The 18,695-nt window shown below is 34.2% G+C and overlaps 2 protein-coding genes across 2 annotated transcripts; one reads left to right on the top strand and one right to left on the bottom strand.

The window, feature by feature from the left end:
- The first annotated feature begins 1,948 nt into the window (after window positions 1-1,948).
- On the top strand, window positions 1,949-9,178 carry LOC115980183 (protein argonaute 5-like). Its single transcript, XM_031102465.1, has 21 exons — window positions 1,949-2,700; window positions 3,358-3,578; window positions 3,665-3,814; window positions 3,906-4,039; window positions 4,135-4,241; window positions 4,638-4,741; window positions 5,337-5,592; window positions 5,701-5,811; window positions 5,892-5,963; window positions 6,251-6,373; window positions 6,478-6,646; window positions 6,725-6,846; window positions 6,936-7,073; window positions 7,142-7,284; window positions 7,377-7,439; window positions 7,523-7,586; window positions 7,775-7,898; window positions 7,974-8,047; window positions 8,179-8,273; window positions 8,374-8,405; window positions 8,529-9,178. Exons 1-21 carry the CDS (start codon window positions 2,365-2,367, stop codon window positions 8,687-8,689), a joined length of 2,799 nt encoding a protein of 932 aa, XP_030958325.1. The 5' UTR covers window positions 1,949-2,364; the 3' UTR covers window positions 8,690-9,178.
- Window positions 9,179-13,309: 4,131 nt separating this feature from the next.
- On the bottom strand, window positions 13,310-18,494 carry LOC115980167 (aspartic proteinase-like protein 2). The gene is made up of 10 exons (XM_031102451.1): window positions 17,981-18,494; window positions 17,338-17,467; window positions 16,965-17,215; window positions 16,636-16,863; window positions 15,835-15,997; window positions 15,621-15,694; window positions 15,427-15,523; window positions 14,679-14,745; window positions 14,161-14,232; window positions 13,310-13,770 (listed from the first exon to the last, which is right to left on the bottom strand). Exons 1-10 carry the CDS (start codon window positions 18,217-18,219, stop codon window positions 13,598-13,600), a joined length of 1,494 nt encoding a protein of 497 aa, XP_030958311.1. The 5' UTR covers window positions 18,220-18,494; the 3' UTR covers window positions 13,310-13,597.
- Between the last annotated feature and the right edge of the window lie 201 nt (window positions 18,495-18,695).

The raw sequence follows: 18,695 nt of genomic DNA, 5'->3' as shown, positions 1-18,695 counted from the left end.
TATGTTTATTAAATATCGAGTCTTAAAGACTCGGTTTTTGCTATGTAGAAATCGAGTTTTTAAGACTCTGAGATCTACGTGGACATTTTAACCCAATTAGCAAGTTTACAGCAAGTACAAAACAAATTTCTAAAACTCGATTTTTAATTAAATCTCGAGTTTCTAAAACTCGAAATGCTATTTTTTTTAATTACTCTGCAAATTTTCCCACCGAAAAGAAGTTGGGGTGGGTCACACTTCTTTTTTTTAACACTCTCACTGGGGTGGCCCCTCTTCTTTAATTTTCTTTGGTTTTGGGCTGACCCAGACATGTTGCTTTCATTCAATGAAAACAAGAGTTGTGTGGGTGAGATCATGGTCGCAGTGGGAATGTGACGCCAGAAAGACGCATGACATGCGGCAAGTTGTGGCTTTTTCTGTTACTTTTTTTGTAGCACGACTTTTCCTTTACTTAACGATAAGGGCTACAGCCATTGAGTATATTTTTGCTCAGATGCTCGCGCATTGCTTACTTACATAGAGAGGTAAGCAAATTGTACGTTCTCTCTGCCTATTTCACGTGCATGAACATACATATTGGGCATTGGGTTGTTTTTGCTTTCATAAAACAACAATCCTACAAACACAATAAACTTCATCACTCTTTTTCCCAATTTTTTGTGGTGGCAAGGGTGAGACTAGTAAACAAACAAACAAAAATCCTACAAATACATTTTTATCCTTATTTTTGAAGGTGAAGAGTGATTAGGTGTATCTAAGATTGAAAAAAAAAATCCCAAACATTCTCTAAATGGATTATGGAGGTTAACAAAATTAATTTTAGGTTGATAAAATGATATTTTCAAATCATAGGTAAATAAAATACATATAAGTAACTTTTTTTTAGAAGAAGATAGTTATGCTCCATACATATAATATCATACTTGAATCACACGTGAGTAACATATAATTATGCCTGAAAGATTGAAAGGCAAGCAGAGTCTTCCATGAATGCACCTAAACAAACAATAAATTTAGTGTCACAAAATTTTTCATTTTTCCTTCAAAATTAATGGTTGATTATTTGTTTCTTTAATTAGTTATATTCAGCAGGAAACTTTGCGACCAAATTTTGATTAGCCGTGCTCCATCCAATAGTGCTAGAATCACAATAAAGCTCACAGCTTTGTCATAACTTATCTACATAGCCAAAAAAAAAAAAAATTGAATCACATGTGAGTAACATATAATTATGCCTACAAAACTGTAAGGCAAGCAAGTCTTCAATGAATGCCCCTAAACAAACAATAAATTTAGTGTCATAAAATTTTTCAATTTTTCTTTAAAATTAATGGTTGATCAGTTGTTTCTTTAATTAGTTATACTTACAGTAAACTTTGTAGTGCCAACTTTTGATTAGCAGTACTCCGCCCAATTATGCTAAAGACTATAATAAATTCACAACTTTGCCATAATTTATTTAATCGAAAGTAGTGAAGTTGTAAATCTATGCAAAGTCGTCATTTTCTTCGCATGGAAAAAATTGTGGCTTTTGTTATAATTATAGAATTTTTGGCTTGTTTGAAAATTTTTATTTAAACACCACAACAAATATTTTTACACACTATTTTATCCAAGTGTATCTCCACAAAACTTAAACAATATTATTATAAATCTTTTACCGAACAGACCCTTTACTTTTTAATGCTTTCACCTGTTCCAATGGTTTAGGTCATGTTTTGTTGGAGATTTTTCATAATATTATTTAAAATAATATGAAAATTATGATTTAAAAAGTGTTAACAATACATGTTTTCAGTATTTATAATGTAACAAATATGTTTTAAATAAAAATATAATTGTGTGTTTCGTAAGCAACTGTTTTTTATTTAAAAAAAAATTGACAAACACAGTAAATCTACTCTCTTTTTTCTTTTTTTTGAGGAGAGAGAAACTCCTTCTCTCTTTTCTTTTCCCCCTGATCCTTCTCTCTTCACATATATAGTCTTCGTGTAAAACAAAACCCACTGCTGGGACAGAAAAATTCTAGCTCAAATGATCCTTCTCTCTTCACTTTGTCTTCGTGTAAAACGAAACCCACTGCTGGGACAGAAAAATTCTAACTCAAACAATCACATTGATATGGTCTGGACAGTACTGCTCACAGGTATGGATGAGAGAAGGGAGAAATTGATTATTGGTGAAAAGAAAGAAAGTGAACTTTATACACCATTTCCACACATCTTTTGCTTTTCTTCTGTATATATTTCTACACAACCTACTCTCTTCTTCTCTGCCTCTTCCACTCTTATTTTTCTCACACTCTCTCTCTCTCACTGAAAGTCTCACACACTCCACGGAGTTTTTTCTTCTCTCTCGCACACCATGCCACGACGTGGCGGTGGAAGAGGCAGAGGCCGCGGTACTGCTCCTTCTAGTTTCTCTCCGGTGCCTTCTCCGGCTGTTTCACAACCATCATCTGTCGCTTCACCGTCGAGTTCCGCTCCTCCTCCGCCTCAGCCATCGTCATCCTCGGTGGCTGAACTGACCAGTGGTGTCAAAGAGAGACTCACGTTGCAGGATCGAGCGGCTCAGCCTTCGTCCTTGAAAGCCTTGGTCGTTCCGAGAAGGCCTGGCTACGGAAGCGTCGGAAAGAAAATCCAAGTCCGAGCAAATCATTTTCTCGTTGAAGTCGCCGATAGAGATATCCACCACTACGATGTGAGTATCTCATGCACAATCTTCGTCTCCTTTTTTTATTTACATTTTGTCCTTTATGCCTTTGTTTTTATGCTCCGAAATTATTGCTCATCATCCTGTTTCATATATTTTATCTTACTCTTATTTTTTTAATCTTCGTTGATTACAATTTTTTTTTCTTTATTATGTGTTCTTTGACTTTTTGGTTTATTTCAATGTTTTCTTTAAAATGTTTGAAGTTGATGATTGTGTTAATGTAACAATCGGTCCAGAAATGGAGTTTTGTTTCTTATTTATTTATTTTTGTTTATTTATTAGTTATTTCCTATCGAAGAATCTCGTTTAAGCAAGACTGATAACACAATGCTAATTTTTAGTCATTTTATAAAAAATAAAAATAAAACTCTGTCAATAATTTTTTTTTACTTATCAAAAAAAAAAAAAAAAAAAATTTTCATATTTTGTGTTCTTTGACCTTTCGGTTTTCAAATTTTTTTAATAAAGTGTGTGAAGTTGAAGCATGTGTGTGAATGTAAAAATGGGTCCATAAATGGAGATTTGTTTCTCGTTTCAGGACTAATGGCTTTCTGTTGATGGTAATTTTTGTTTTTGGGTATTTATCTGAGGATTTAATATCTATAGAATGTAATGCATGTGTATATTTTGTGTTGGTTTTAGGTGACCATAACGCCTGAGATAACTTCAAAGAACGTGAATCAGAGTGTAATGACTCAGCTAGACACAATCTACCGAGAGACACTTTTTGGTAACAGAAGGGCTGCTTATGATGGCAGAAAGAGCCTTTATACTGCAGGAGCATTGCCATTTATATCCATAGAGATCATTGTCAAGTTACAAAATGATGACCGTCCTGCATCTTCATCTTCCAGCTCTGCGAGGTAATATTCTTTCATTTTATCTTGTTGGGTATTTTCAATTTTGTGGTCGTTTAAATTTTATCTGATATGAATGCCATTGCTTGCAGAAAAGAACGCCAATTCAAAGTGGCAATTAAGTTGGTTTCTAAGCCTGACTTACAGCATCTGAAAGAGTTTTTAGTCAGTAGGCAGTCAGATGTTCCGCAAGAAACAATTCAAGTTCTCGCTGTGGTACTCAGAGTGGAACCATCAATTAAGTAATTTACATATCTACTTTTTTCTTGTATAGATACGGATTTTTTTTTCAGTAAAAAAAAAAAAATTAACTTGGTGAAAATTTGACTACAGCTATGCTGTTGTGGGGAGGTCATTTTTTCATCCTAGCTTGGCTACACAAGGTGAATTGGGTGATGGTATTGATTACTGGAGAGGCTACTACCAATCTCTCAGGCCAACACAGATGGGGCTTTCTCTAAATATAGGTATTCCTCATTCTTATCTATGCTTATTCGGCATGTTTCATTCAAAGTTGCACTTGTATTTTATTGCTTCTAACATGTAATTGATTTTGTTGCAGATGTGTCAGCCAGAGCATTCTACGAACCACTTCTTGTGACTGACTTTCTTGCAAAACATTTCCGTTTTAATCTGTCAAGGCATCTGTCTGATCAGGACCGTCTTAAGGTTATTTTCTACTCCTTATGATGTGATTGTTGATGAATAATTGTGACTTTTGAATGAGATGTAGATGGAGTTTAAAGTTGGCTTCCGTTGTACCCGAAAAAAGTGAAAAACATTTAAGAGTGTTTCTAAGCATGCAGAGTAAATGGATTTTGTTGTGTTTACATGTAAACTCAATTGGTGTTGATGGAGTTTGTTCCCATCCACTACATTGTTTAATATGCCAACAGTGTAAACATGTACAATCACATATACTATCTTCAGATATTCTGTTGGCTATTTACTTGAAGTTTTACTTTCAATGGCTTGTTGATGATGTACTTATCAAAAAAAAAAAAAAGTTTGTTGATGCATAAATTATCTCCAATGAAGTAATTCTGTTTTGTTTGTGAATTTCAGATTAAAAAGGCATTGAGAGGAGTAAAAGTTGAGCTTACTCATACAGAGTATGCACAAAGTCACAAAGTCACTGGTGTTTCAACAATACCAATTAGCCAGTTAATGTGAGTAACTAGGCTTTTGTATTTGTCCTCTTCCACTCTCCCCCTCTTTTGCATCCCTCTTTTATTGGTGTATTTAGTATGTAACCGTAACGTTGTATGTAGTGAATATAAATACCAATACAACAAGGTAGACTGTGTTTGCATTGCTCTGTTGTTTTGCTTTTTTTGAGTTAAATACAAAAATTGGAAAATAAATAGGATTTTAATTATTTAATGAAAATTCCATGGTTTCTTGTAAAATCTATGAGTTACTCCCTCTCTCCCCCTTTTTGTCACTTTTTCTAAATGATATCTTTTATGATGTTTATTGTTTTGTTTTGTTCATTTGCAAATGCTCTTAGAAACTACCCCCTCTCATGGATTAAGTTTGCTTATACTTCAAATTGTTTTCTAGTTGTATTAAGTTAGCAATTTAGGTCAAACTTATGTGATAAGAATTTGTCTTACTAGTGACTTGCTTATTTGTTGGCTGTGCTTCGAACCTTTTTTTTTTTTTTTAATTTTTGTGCATCTAAGTTGTTTTCTTCAACTTATGTGCGTTTTATTTTTTTTTTAAATAATTTTTGTGGGCTAATTATTGTTCATTTTCCTTCAGGTTTACCCTTGATGACAAGGAAACAAAGACATCAGTTCTTCAATATTTTCTTGAGAAATATGACATTGTTCTCCAATATGCGTCTTTGCCTGCCCTTGAAGCTGGTAGTGATTCGAATCCAGTTTACTTACCGATGGAGGTTTGTAAGATTGCTGCTGGACAGAGATACACTAAGAGATTAAATGAAAGACAGGTAACTAACCTACTAAGAGCAACATGTCAACGGCCTATTGAAAGGGAACGGAGTATCACAGGGGTATGTAAATGTTGTAAATTGGCGATAATTTGTTCACGTCTCTTTTGAATGAGCTTGTATGATTTCCAATATGGTGATTTGGTGATGTATGGTTCTCTTTTATTACAGATGGTAAAGCGAAATGATTTTAGTAGAGGTAAGCTTGTGCATGAGGAATTTGGAATTGAAGTACGAGAAGGACTTACAACGGTTGATGCACGAGTGTTGCCATCTCCAATGGTAATTTTGTGGTGGTTTGTTTGTTTGAGCTATTTAGTCTATATAATACACTAAAATTTAATGTCGCTTCTGTTTTGCAGCTTAATTATCATGAAACTGGGAGAGAATCAAGGGAACATCCTAAGATGGGGCAATGGAATATGATAAACAAGGTCAGATGGTGGTTATTTGGCTATGTAGCTGGTTACTGGATTCCAGTGTATTATAATTGTTCCATTCCTCTGACATTATTTTGCTTGAAAATTCTGTAAAATTGGGTCTAAGTTGGCTTTAGAGCACCACCCAATGAATAATGGTAGCCCAAAATAAGTGGCAGGTAAATGATTAATCTGGGTGTTTCTCAAGTATCAAAGGCTGTCTGCCTGTATATTGTGAATGGCTTTTATTATTCATAAATGTTATTTTAGTTTGATTAACCTTTATAATTTTGATTTTGTAGAAAATGGTCAATGGTGGTAGAGTGTCATATTGGACATGTGTGAATTTCTCTACTCGAGTGAACAGAGATTTTCCGTTCCAATTCTGTGATGAATTGGTCAACATGTGCAACAGCAAAGGAATTGTATGAGTCATATTACCTGGTGTTCCATGTTTACTTTATTGTATAATGTGTAGATCCTTACTGAATTTAGATAATTGACTTGACATTTTTGCACATTTCACCAGGATTTTAACCTAGACCCTTTGATACCAATACATTCAGCTCATCCTGGTCAAGTTGATAGGGCTCTCATGTATATTCACGAGCAGTGTGCAGCCAAACTTAAAGAAATTGAGCCAGGAAAACAGCTTCAGCTGTTGATAATTATTTTGCCTGATGTCACTGGGTCATATGGTAAGCAATTCAATCAGTATTCAGATTTTATAATTAGAATTGGGTTCTTTTGCTTAAAATAATTTTTGTTGCTTTTAGGGAAGATTAAACGTATATGTGAAACAGAACTAGGAATTGTTTCTCAGTGCTGTCAGCCCAAGCAAGCATCAAAGCTTAGTAAGCAGTACCTTGAAAATTTGGCTCTCAAGATCAATGTGAAGGTTAGTTCTATATGATTTCTGATTGACTAATCCTGTTGAATTCATTGGTGGATTCAAATATCTAAACTGACAATTGAAAACCTTTTTAGGCTGGGGGACGTAACAATGTGTTAACTGATGCTATTCAAAAAAGAATGCCTCTTGTATCTGATCGCCCTACAATTATATTTGGTGCGGGTGTGACACATCCACTACCGGGAGAGGACTCTAGCCCTTCGATAGCTGCAGTACGTCATGTAGTTTTTTAACCCCTTTATGACTTTATCATGTTAAATGGTTTAATTGATTGATACAGGTAGTGGCTTCTATGGATTGGCCGGAGGTAACCAAATACAGAGGACTCGTCTCTGCTCAGGAGCACCGTGAAGAAATTATCCAGGATCTCTATAAATCAGTGCAGGATCCTCAAAGGGGTTTAGTTCATGGAGGCTTGATCAGGTAAGGTCATGCATGATTCTTTATTACCTTAGTGGAAGGAAATATTATTTTATTTTCTCGTTTTTCCTTCAATTGTGTCACTCTTTTTTCAGAGAACAACTTATTGCCTTCAGAAGAGCAACCGGGCAAAAACCCCACAGGATTATTTTCTACAGGTATAATTTTTTTTTTTTTTTTTATCGTGCAAAATTGGATTTCTTCATCATGTATATCTGATGTTATTCTATTTTACTCACAGAGATGGTGTTAGTGAAGGTCAATTTAGTCAAGTTCTGCTTTATGAGATGGATGCAATAAGAAAGGTATTATAGCTATTGTTGTGAACTTGGGAGTCATTGTACTGGGGTGCCCTTATGTATCAGAGAGGCATATGTCAGGAGTACAAGGATGAAAACGATTCCGAATCAACATGACTTGATTGTTGAATATTAGTTTTTTGTTGTCTTTATGTTGACACCTTGGTCTCTAATTTTATAACTGTTTCTTTCAGGCCTGTCTCTCACTAGAGGAAAATTATCTGCCGAAAGTTACTTTTGTTGTTGTTCAGAAAAGACATCATACACGCCTTTTTCCTACAGATAATCAGACAGACAGGAGTGGCAATATTCAACCAGGTTCCCATTTTTGTCACCCTAGGGTCAATTACAGTTTGTTGATTTTACAACAACTGACTGTGTATCTCTGTGTAGGTACTGTTGTCGATACTAAAATTTGCCATCCAACTGGGTTTGACTTCTACCTTAACAGCCATGCTGTAATACAGGTAAAACTTTGATTCATTGTAGAATTAACTTTCAGAACAGTTGGCTTTGTTTATGGATAGATTTTGATTTATAAATAGACATACCTTCGTTGTAGAGGAATGATTTGAATTCATTTGTATTGTACTTGCAGGGGACTAGCCGCCCTACGCACTATCATGTGTTGTACGATGAGAACAATTTTACTGCAGATCTGTTACAAGGGCTAACCAATAATTTGTGTTACACGTAATGCCCTTCTGACCCCTGGTTTTTTTGAATTCCTATTATGCATCAGAAAAACATTTCTGTTGTGTTATTTTGTAACTTAGATCAACTTCCTTTTCAGGTATGCAAGGTGCACTCGATCAGTTTCCATAGGTTTGATATCGTTCCTCTTTTGTTTCTTTTTTCGTATTTTTTATTTATTTACTTTTTCATTTAAATTACCATTAGATTGTGCATATGCTTATTTCTCTACTGAAATGATAACTCTTATTGCAGTTCCTCCTGTATGTTATGCCCGTTTAGCAGCTTTACGAGCACGCTATTACATTGAGGGTGATACATCAGATGGCGGTTCAACTGGGGGTGAGAACAGAGCAGAGTTCCGGCCCCTTCCTCTGATCAAGGATAACGTCAAAGATGTCATGTTTTATTGCTGAGATGGGTCTTTTGTGGGGTTTCTTTTGGATGATAATGCTCATAGTTCCCTCTTATGTTTCTCTACTGAGATTAGTTAGGCCTTTTGTGGGGTTTCTTTTGGATGATGCTCATAGTCCCCCCCTTTTATATTTCTTTCTTTTGTTAATACTCTTGCGATTGGTGCTTTGGTCTTGTTTCCATTGCACAGAGGCTTTAGGCTTTAATTTTCTTTTGGGCATATTTATATGTTTGTGAAACTGCTTTCCTTGCCACGAGCCTTTGAACTGTGGTGAGAATGGTATATAATTTCCATAGCAAAGAGACAAAGATCAATACTCAGTATATTGATGTTGGTGTTACAGTTGGCTTTTACTTGATGCAGTTGAACTGTGGTTGTAAGTTGTTACATTCTTGAGAAAGGTCATTGAGTTGCCCGAACTGGGAACTTGGGTCAAGTTTCTGGAAATGGCATTTGTGGTAATGCAATGGTCAAGTAATATTCGCTTTCAGATCCAACTCAGGTCCATATGACCACTTTGCTCAGTAACATGGAGAGTTTAGGGGTTGTTGAGAAATGCCCCTAGGTAAATTTATGTAAGATAATAAAATGGTTGGGCTTGCAAGCGAATATACATGCAATTGCACACGCACGGATAAAGCACAGGCGATCAAGCCCTGAGGTATTATCCCCAGCAAGAAGGCAGTGGCTCGAATTGAAGTCATTGTTCATGAAACACGGGATAACTTCAAATTCACAAAGTGCAACTATTTTTATGGCTGTTTCTCCATATATTTATATGGCTTTAGTAATTAAATAAAATGTCGGCTAATTGTTTTACTTACCTCTGTACAAGCAAAACTAATTATATTACTATTTCGATTGCCTGGAACAAAAATAAAGTGAATAGTAATTACCAATGTGGCAGACTTTTTATGTGTTGCAACTTGCAAGTATCATTTTTATTTTTCTTTATAAGATAGTATTTTAAACTTACGAAAAGTTACATAGGCATATGAATTTAATATTTTAAATAAAATGTGATATGAATAATAATAAAAAATTAAATTCCTTTTTTTTTATGGGAATTAATTCCCTTTTTTGAATGAAAAAATAAATATAAATTCTATACCCTAATTTTGTGTGATCTACAATTATGTAGGGTAAGAAAAGGTGAGATAATATTGATTTGTTGTTATTCCAACAATCCAAATATTATATAAGTAATATCACAAATTATTAGTTTTGCATGTACCGGGGGAAGTGATTCTTGACAAATGACGACCTTAATCTATACAAGTCAGATTTTAGAATAGTATGTATTCTAATCACTGGTGAAGGTTAAGTTTTAGAATAGATTCAACCTATCTCTATATTCTATATAATAATTGTTTTTTGTCTTTAATATAAAAGTCTTTAAATTGTTTTTTATCATCAATATAAGTGTCTTTAAATTTGAAAAGTTAAATGCCAAGGCATGTAGTGGATTTTAAATCTAATAACAGACAATTAGCAGTTTTGCATATTTGCATTTTGATTGATAATTAAGAGAATAAACCAGTTTTATCCCTAAAAATAAATGCTAATATTTAAGTTAAAATTAATTAATCATCATTTTTTTTGTTTAATTTAAGATTCAATTTTGTTTTTTGTTTTTTGTTTTTTTTTTTGTTTTTGTTTTTTTGTTTTTTTTGTGGATGAATAAGGCTAGTCCATATCTTCTTTCTTTCTTACCCTTTTTTTTTTCCTTTTTTTAGATAAGTCTAGTCGAATTGCAATAGGAAAATAACAACAACAACAATAATAATATAACACGTTTAATTGACACTTGGGCATACGCAAGTGCTATTTTGACCACCATATGAAATCTTTGTTTAAAAAAAAAAAAAAAGGCTCAATAACCTCTAGAGGAAAAAAGTATGAACAGTAGTTTAATACATCTATTGAGTCATTTTTACTCATTGTGTATTTGTAGCTCAATATTTCATTTTCTTTTTATACATATTTTCTTTCCCCAAAGTCTTTCTAGTCTCTCCCACACCAGAGCTCTCTCTCTCTCTCTCTCATAGCAGATTAGCTGGAACTCGAGCTTTGATTTGTCACTTCAAGTTCAAAAACATTGATTTGAACCTACAACACGAATACACGATCTCCGGAATCAAGTCGAAGATGAGCTTGTGAGAGAAGATGAAGGTGGTGGCTGTCTCTTCTTTAAAGAGGACAACAAGTTTTGTGATTTTTGTGAAGGGTTTATAACTTTATATGCAACTCTTTGAAAATTGTCTATATGACTCTCTGGTTTTTTGTGAAATGTGAATGGAGAAAAAAAAAAAAAAAAGATTGATTTGGAGAGAAAAAATAATTAATTAAAATAATATTTTAATGAAATGGAGAAAAAATAAATAGCCTAATGCATGCACATATGAACCAAGTATCAAAAAAAAAAAAGTTGGGCTTTAATTAGTTACTATTAATTAACACTGATATGAATCCTGTTAGCCCAATATGTCCTAATAAGCCTACAATTTCTATATGTCAATTATGGATTTGCAGTTGCCCATTGCATCCTCTGAGATCTATAAAAAATTTTGGATCTTAATCTTATTAGCCGAAGATATAAGGGTTTTTTTTTTTTTTTTTAATTTTTTTTTAAGATAAACCAAAGAGATAAGTTAGCTCAACACAAATCAATAATCTTCCAAGGAATTCCACGTTGAACCCTCAATTGCTCAAAACAAACTTCTAAGCCTAACACTTGTTCGACTTTTGGAAGAACTCACGTTAGATGTCTAAATCTTTCTTCTTCTTTTTCACTTTAGACCTCTGGGTCAATATTTCATTGATGAGTACAAACGACAATACCACACCTAGCATTTTGTGTGTATTAGGGAAGAAAAAAGATGCCATTCAAAAAAAAAAAAAAAAAACATTGAGACTGTGTCGTTCAATTAGGAATTCAGTAACAATGTCGACCAATTATAAGTTTCAATAAAAAGTTGCCGTTTAGGTCAATAAGAACAAATGACATTTAGATCATAAATAAGAACAGCTGAACAAGATGCATTTGAATAAGAAAATATCTCATGAGACCAACTTATAGAATGTTCCTCTCATCATTGGTGTGCTCCACACACTTGAGAGAGTCACATTTTGTGAAATGAATGCTCCATAAGCCGGCTTCAAATTTATATTTTTCCATTTGAACAGGGCCCATCATCAGGTAGTCTAATGGTTAAGAACAACATAAGCTATCAACAGGGACGGAGCTATGTTCGGACTTGGGGGGGCAATGCCCCCCCCCCCCCCCCCCCCCCCAAACTTTTTTTAAAATTCCACTTTCATATATATATATATATATATATGAGAGAACTGAGTGAGATCTCGTTTAAATGATCTGATATTATCTGATCAAGGTTTGAAACAAGAATCAATGGTGGATCTGAACGGACCTTCTTGTTGACACTATCGCTAATGCTGGGTTTAAGTATGTCTTCATCTTCTGCTTCATAGTTCAAGCCGTAACATTAGCAACAATAGAGAGTGAGGGAGAGGGAGAAAAACTCAGATTTTTATAGAGAAGAGATAAGTGTCAATAGAAAATATCAGCAAAGGATAGAGATAAGATTCACTGAGATTTCAAGAAAGAAAAATATATAGAGAGAGAAGATTATGTTATAATAAAAAATTTAAATAATATGTTGGTCATAGACTCACGGGTACAATGAGAAAAATGGAACAGGTGAAACAAAAGATTAAAAATATAAAATAAAGTTGGATTTTTGTTTTAATGTTTTAGAAATCAAATGTGTGGTTATCGTTAGAGAAGTTAATGGGCAGGCGGGCTAACGGGAAAAGAGAAAAATTAAAATAGATGGTCTATACTTTGTTTGACTTTAGCGGTCCTACTTAGTAGAAACATGGTAAATTTCATGTTGTGCAATGAATTAATATTAATATTGTTGTAATTTTATTTTTTTGTAGCTCAAGTGCTGGTAAAATTTATTAAACATCATAGGTTTAAAACTATCTCTAAAAAAAAGTTTGTTGTGGTATGTAAGATATGTTTATTTGGCTTTTTTTTTAGGACTAACCTAATTTTTGTGAGGCATGTTGCGGATTCAAGTGTGTAGTTGGATGTATCCCTAGCATTATTCATAAGCTAATATTGATGATTTATTGTTGCTAACCTCTAATGTTGATGTCATAATTTATAAAAATCTTAAAATTAAAATTTGAAAAATCACCAAAATTAGTATTAGTTTATTGCAAATCTCAAATTGCATCTACAAATATAAGATTACGATGCCAATGATGAGCTTTACATTAAGCTTTTCCCCCCTTAAGTTTGTACCTGGCTCCGTCCCTGACTATCAACATGTAGTAAAATGCTGAACATTGCTTCTAATAACTGTAAAATTTTCAAAGTTCAAGTACTAAACCAACCAGGTCTTCCATTTGGGTCTGACTATTATAGGATAGCCCATACATGGAACAAGTCATTAGTGTTTTGTAAAAGATGAGGCCCCAAGAACTTAAATTTGTGTTATTCTACCAGGCTTCAAGCATGAATTCAAGTAAAATACATGGAAAATGATTTCATATATGTAAAAATAATAATAATAGTAAAAATATGTTACAGAAGTAAAAACATAAGAAGTTTGTATAAATTAAATCTGCCATTAAACAAATATTATGTGAAAATGTAATATACAAATGCTGCCAATGGAGCAAGCCCTAATGGAGGAACGTGTAATTCTACATGGCTGACGAAGAAATATTCAGCAGCCACAAACCTATTCCACAATGTGCAGTGACAAACAGAAACCTAAACTCTAACAACAACGCATGGTCATACCGATTTCTATAAATATAAACCGGCAAGGGAATATAAAATGAACGAATGCTAGTCTCAGACCTTTTGCTGTATATGCTACAAAAATAAGCTGCCAAGCAGTAATAAGTGCATTAGGAAAGAAATCATGCTTATTGCTATCCCCTTGTAAGGCTCATTCTGCGGTGAACTGTTATCGTTTAGCTGCCCAGCGTTGACATATTCACTTTTCCCAGTTTTCATAGTTGCAGTGACATTTACTGATGTTGAACCTGATTTCATGAATTCAAAAATGAAGGGATTAAGAATTCAATACACACATAAACTCACATAAGTCCAAGGGCAATTGAACACCAGGGAGTAACCATAGCCTGTTATCACTATAGCATTTTAAATGTGCCTGCCTTTTAAAAATAGAAGAAAAGAAAAATTCCATTTAGCATTTGAATAAGTCTATTCACTTTTCATAATGCGTACTTATAACAAGGTCATGGAAATTTTTCAAAAAAATGACCTAATCATTAATTTATAGAATTGTTTACATAAATAATCATTTAGGCATTTAGCACAATCAACATGTCCCTTTGCTTTCTCAAAAAAAAAACATGTCCCTTTCAATGTGGTGTCCAAAGGCCCCATTCAGATAGGATATTGAAACTTACAGTCATAGTTAGCCCAGCCAATCCGTTGACCAGCCAAATCATAAACAAATATTTTGTCTTTTAGGACAAGGTCTGCAAAAAGAGATTGAAATATTGTTATCTTAAAGCACAAGAATAATTAAGTTTTTTCGAGCACATTATACAAAATAAAATTTAGAATATGCTGTAATTCTAACAAATCAAATACGATAAATTTAGAACTAGCCCTAACTGGCAGAGAGAGAAAAAAAAGGGGGAGGGGGTGTAGGGGGCACCTTATGTGCACAAGTAGCAGAAAAGGCAAATTGCTGATTATATTAAACTTCGGAGTCCCCCCCCAAACCCAAAGATAATACAAAGGAAAATCCTCACACAAATTGCTGTCTACTAAGATTTAAAACGAAAAAGAATATGCCTTGATTGAGTTTAAGGTTTCAGGAAAGGTCTAAAACTACATTATTTGACACAATATGAACATTCAAGCTAAGCGGTTTCAACACAAGTAATAAATAAAAGCAAAGTTTCAAGTCTGTGCATACCTCCTAAAATTGTTAGCCCTTGACCCTGTAGTTTCTGTAGGCCAATGCACCACACTGCAGAGCTACCCTGAAAAGGATATTGACCGAAGTTAAAAGAATGAAAATAGTAAACCATTATTCCACATGTGGTGATAAGATAGAAACAAAACTATGTATAAGGACCGCTACAAAGCTTCTTAGCTTGCTTGGGTTATTTTAACTCTGCAGAAGAAACCACTGCCAATGATTTGATGGCAATAGTTAATAAAAGAAACAGTCAAAGAATATCAGCAAAGATGGATTCTTGGGAATAGTGAGGCAAGGCATTAAGTAGCCAGTAATACTTGAGAATCTTCTATCAGTGTGTAAAGGATCAACTTGAATGCAAATAATTATGCCAAGGTGGGTTACTACACAATATGGATTACAATATTTCTGAAATTAGATTTATAAGTCAGAATATCATGGAAATTGCATTGCATAGCCATGAGTATGCTTCCCGCACAATTGGGTAATTGAAAAAAGTGGTTAAAAAGTCACAGCTGACATTCTAAATAAGTTTTTAAAAGAAGAAATAGAATCAGAAAGCCAAATAGTCAGAGCATGGAAACAATGGAAGGATTATTCAACTAAACAGGCAAATTACATCTCACATCAACTCACCTGCTATTTCCACACAAAGGTAAAATATGTAGACAAGTTCTCACCAGTTATAAAGCCAGAGAGAGAGAGAGAGAGAAGAGAAAAGGGGAAAAAATTGTATACTCACAACAGAATTTTGTTGTAAGAGGTAGTCCTGAGGTCTTAGAATCATGGATGCACCACCAGCAAAGTTTAAACTAACTTGAGGAAAGACATCAGTGACACTGAACATAAGAAAAGAAACATTTCAGAATTAAGATCATCTGAAAAGACTAATACCCAGGGAAGAAGGAACTGAGATGATATGAGCAGAAAGTGAACCTGGAGGTAATTAAATAACACTGATTTCCCTTGGAAACAACAGGTTGAGCAGATTGTGAAACAGCATTTGTTACCTGCATGACAAGAAAATAACATACTTATATTATCATTCATGATTAAAAAGTAAAACTATGCAGTTTTAAAATATTTACAATGAAAATAGAATTATAAATAGGTTAAGTAAACACAGAGAGTTTGCTCAACAGAAACATACAGCAGTGACGAAAGGATTATAAGCTGCTTCTGCAAGGTATGCCAAAGTTGTCCCAGAATCAATTATGGTCCCTTGGTTGTTTGATGTTGTGAACACCGATGGGTCAATCGATAATGTTTGCCCACTGACAGAAATGCTCTGCAGATTCAAATTATAATGAGGCCTGAAATTTTGAATAGACAAGTGATCAGTCAAACCAAATGCAGTGATGTTTTACATGATCCAATCCTCACAAGCATTTATTAGAAAACAAAAAGGTAAAATATCCGAGAAACTTCAACATATCAGATCTGAATGGAAATCTACAAATGTTGTTTAAAATTAAAGGTTATTATGTGTAACAAGCTACATGTGCATACAGATTTCAGTAAATAAGAATCTTTTAACAAGCAAAAACTTTTTATGTTAGACTGATGCCAACCATATCACCTCTGATACACATTTATCAAGTTCATGCAATTCCAAACAATAATCCAACTTTGCAGTAGTATAAAATCAAAGTTAATCCTAATAAAACTGTTAAAAATCAGGAGGATGAGAATGCACGGCTGATCATAAACTATAAAACATTTATTTAGAAGAGCCATAAAAAGTCAAACGAACAATATGGTTTTGGTTTTGAACCTGCCATAAAACAAATTGTGAAAACACATGATGAACTCTAATGACAACCATTATCTGTCACTTTCCTATAATTTACAACTCATTAAATTGCACTCAACATAACTCCAAGTAAAACAAAGCATTTAATTGGATATTGCATAAAGATTTAGCAGATTACTCCTGAGGAAAAGAACGTACTGTGATGGAACAAGTGGAGTATAGACTATATTAGGCTCCAAGATTTCCCCAAGAACCAATATGCCTCCACCAGCTTCATCTCCTCTCAAACAGTGTGAGAATGCTTTTGGTGCTACTCCCTGCGAAGCAAGTTGTGAGACAACAGACATTTCCTGTTGCCCAAACCCAAAGATGCCATCAACCGCTCGATCTGACTTTGTCAAGTCTCCTGTCTGTGTGGTGCTACACCTGTTTCATGATCCACCATCTAAGGCACGTATTCCAACTTCAAACCCAAAAAAAGAAAAGAATACTACTATCTCAGGCTTGAAAAACTAAATATAGCTCACCCAAAGGCAATGGGAGCCGAAGAATTCGTGGTCACAGACCCCCCAAGAATTGTGTCAAAATATAACAAGTCTGATACATAATATCCAGAGGTCCCACTGCCATCTCCATACTGGAAAGCATATGCACACTGATTGTTCTGACTAGAACAAAGGGCATCTGACGTTTGAACTCCAGCACTGCATCTTTGGTCTGAACAAGAGATCAATGAAGCTGTTGACGAGCTCCCAGTATCAAAGAAATTGAGCGGAATCTATAAGAAAACAAAGCATTTGTATTTAAAATCCATAGCAGCATATTGCCTTATTGTTTAAGCAAAACTAAAGGACTTAGAAACCATATAAAAGAATGAATATGGATAAGAAAAGGCAATACTTGGAGTCCACTCGTTGTTGGGCAACCATTGCATGAGTTACAACTGACCCACAGAACATCACTTCCTGTATCAATCTGCACATAGAATTCTTTTGGAGGAGAACCCAATTGCACTTTTGTATAATACAGTCTGTAATAAAGCCACAATTAATCCATCAAAGTTTGATCAAAATAAGGAATATATTTGTAAAATTAACCAAACACCAAGATAAAACTCCCAATAATTCCAACATACTAGAAAGCAACAAAGAGAAATGGAAACCATGGCAAAACTAAAACAAAGAAAAAGAAAAAAGAAAGCACCTAAAGACAATGAATTTATTTCACTCCTATCAACAAAAGAGCAAACCAATGTAGACAAAAATTTAGAAAGAAGAAATCTTTAGCACAACCAAAAAGGAAGCAGATAAAGAAACAGAAACCCATAATTAACAAAAACCAACAAAAGAAAACTACTTAACAATGAAAACCCATATCCCAAAATCAATGAAAAGCCCACACAACACATACAAACTCATCCCAACGCACACAAACAAAAATATGAAAGAAAACCCATAACTCAAAAACTCCAATTCATATTAAAAAAAAACACACCCACACACACAAAAAAAAGTGGAAAAAACAGAGTGAATTAGAGAATTACCCAACCACGAACGGATCGTAGGTACCAGCTACAGGGAGATCAACGACGCCATTAGAAGACTGCAACATTCTTCCATGCCTGAGTGAGTCACGAGCCCTGAGTTGACTCAGTTCCACTCGTTGGCTCAACGGAAAGGCCCTTTCCAGCTTCAGTGTCGCCGGAAAACTGCACAGAACCAGCGCCGCCTGAAACAGCAGCGCCGCCGTAATCAGAATCCCGGCCGGTACAATTCCTCTCATCTCTCTCTCTCTCTCTCTCTGAGTTTTTCACTTTTTTCTCACAATTATGAAAATACGTGTATTATATATATGTGTAAAAGAATGTTGTAATCAAAGACTAACTTTAATATTAAAAAAAAAAATGTCTTGTTCTTCAATTTTTGTTTTGGTTTTTTTTTTTTTTTTTTTTTTGGGTGAAAGAGTTTTGAGAGAGAGATAAAGTTTGAGCAACAGCCGACGATAACAGAAGTTTCAAAAAAACTAATCAACAATTATGGATTTGAGCGATGTTTGTTTGTTTACGTTAACTATATACATTCTTTTTAGGTTTTTTTACTTTTTTTTTTTTTTTTTTTTATAAGGTTTTAGTTGCGGCCATGGTGGAGTATGTGGGAGTTTCGTTGTGTGTTCCTGTTTGGTAAGCCACACAATCATATTGCGCGTACTTTCTACGCTCTTTCCTATCTCGGTTTATATTTATTTATATTTATATATAT

The sequence above is a fragment of the Quercus lobata genome, chromosome 1, assembly GCF_001633185.2.
Source record: "Quercus lobata isolate SW786 chromosome 1, ValleyOak3.0 Primary Assembly, whole genome shotgun sequence".
NCBI lineage: Eukaryota > Viridiplantae > Streptophyta > Magnoliopsida > Fagales > Fagaceae > Quercus > Quercus lobata.
This window is presented reverse-complemented; position numbering and strand designations above follow the sequence as displayed.

Excerpts from the sequence above, each read along its gene's own strand:
- LOC115980183 (XM_031102465.1), top strand. The coding sequence starts at position 2,365 with ATGCCACGACGTGGCGGTGGAAGAGGCAGAGGCCGCGGTACTGCTCCT. Across the intron at positions 5,593-5,700 it reads GGGAACGGAGTATCACAGGG|ATGGTAAAGCGAAATGATTT; the intron begins GTATGTAAATGT and ends CTTTTATTACAG. Across the intron at positions 6,647-6,724 it reads TGATGTCACTGGGTCATATG|GGAAGATTAAACGTATATGT; the intron begins GTAAGCAATTCA and ends TGTTGCTTTTAG.
- LOC115980167 (XM_031102451.1), bottom strand. The coding sequence starts at position 18,219 with ATGAGAGGAATTGTACCGGCCGGGATTCTGATTACGGCGGCGCTGCTG. Across the intron at positions 16,864-16,964 it reads TCGGCTCCCATTGCCTTTGG|GTGTAGCACCACACAGACAG; the intron begins GTGAGCTATATT and ends ATCATGAAACAG. Across the intron at positions 15,524-15,620 it reads TGTTATTTAATTACCTCCAG|TGTCACTGATGTCTTTCCTC; the intron begins GTTCACTTTCTG and ends TCTTATGTTCAG.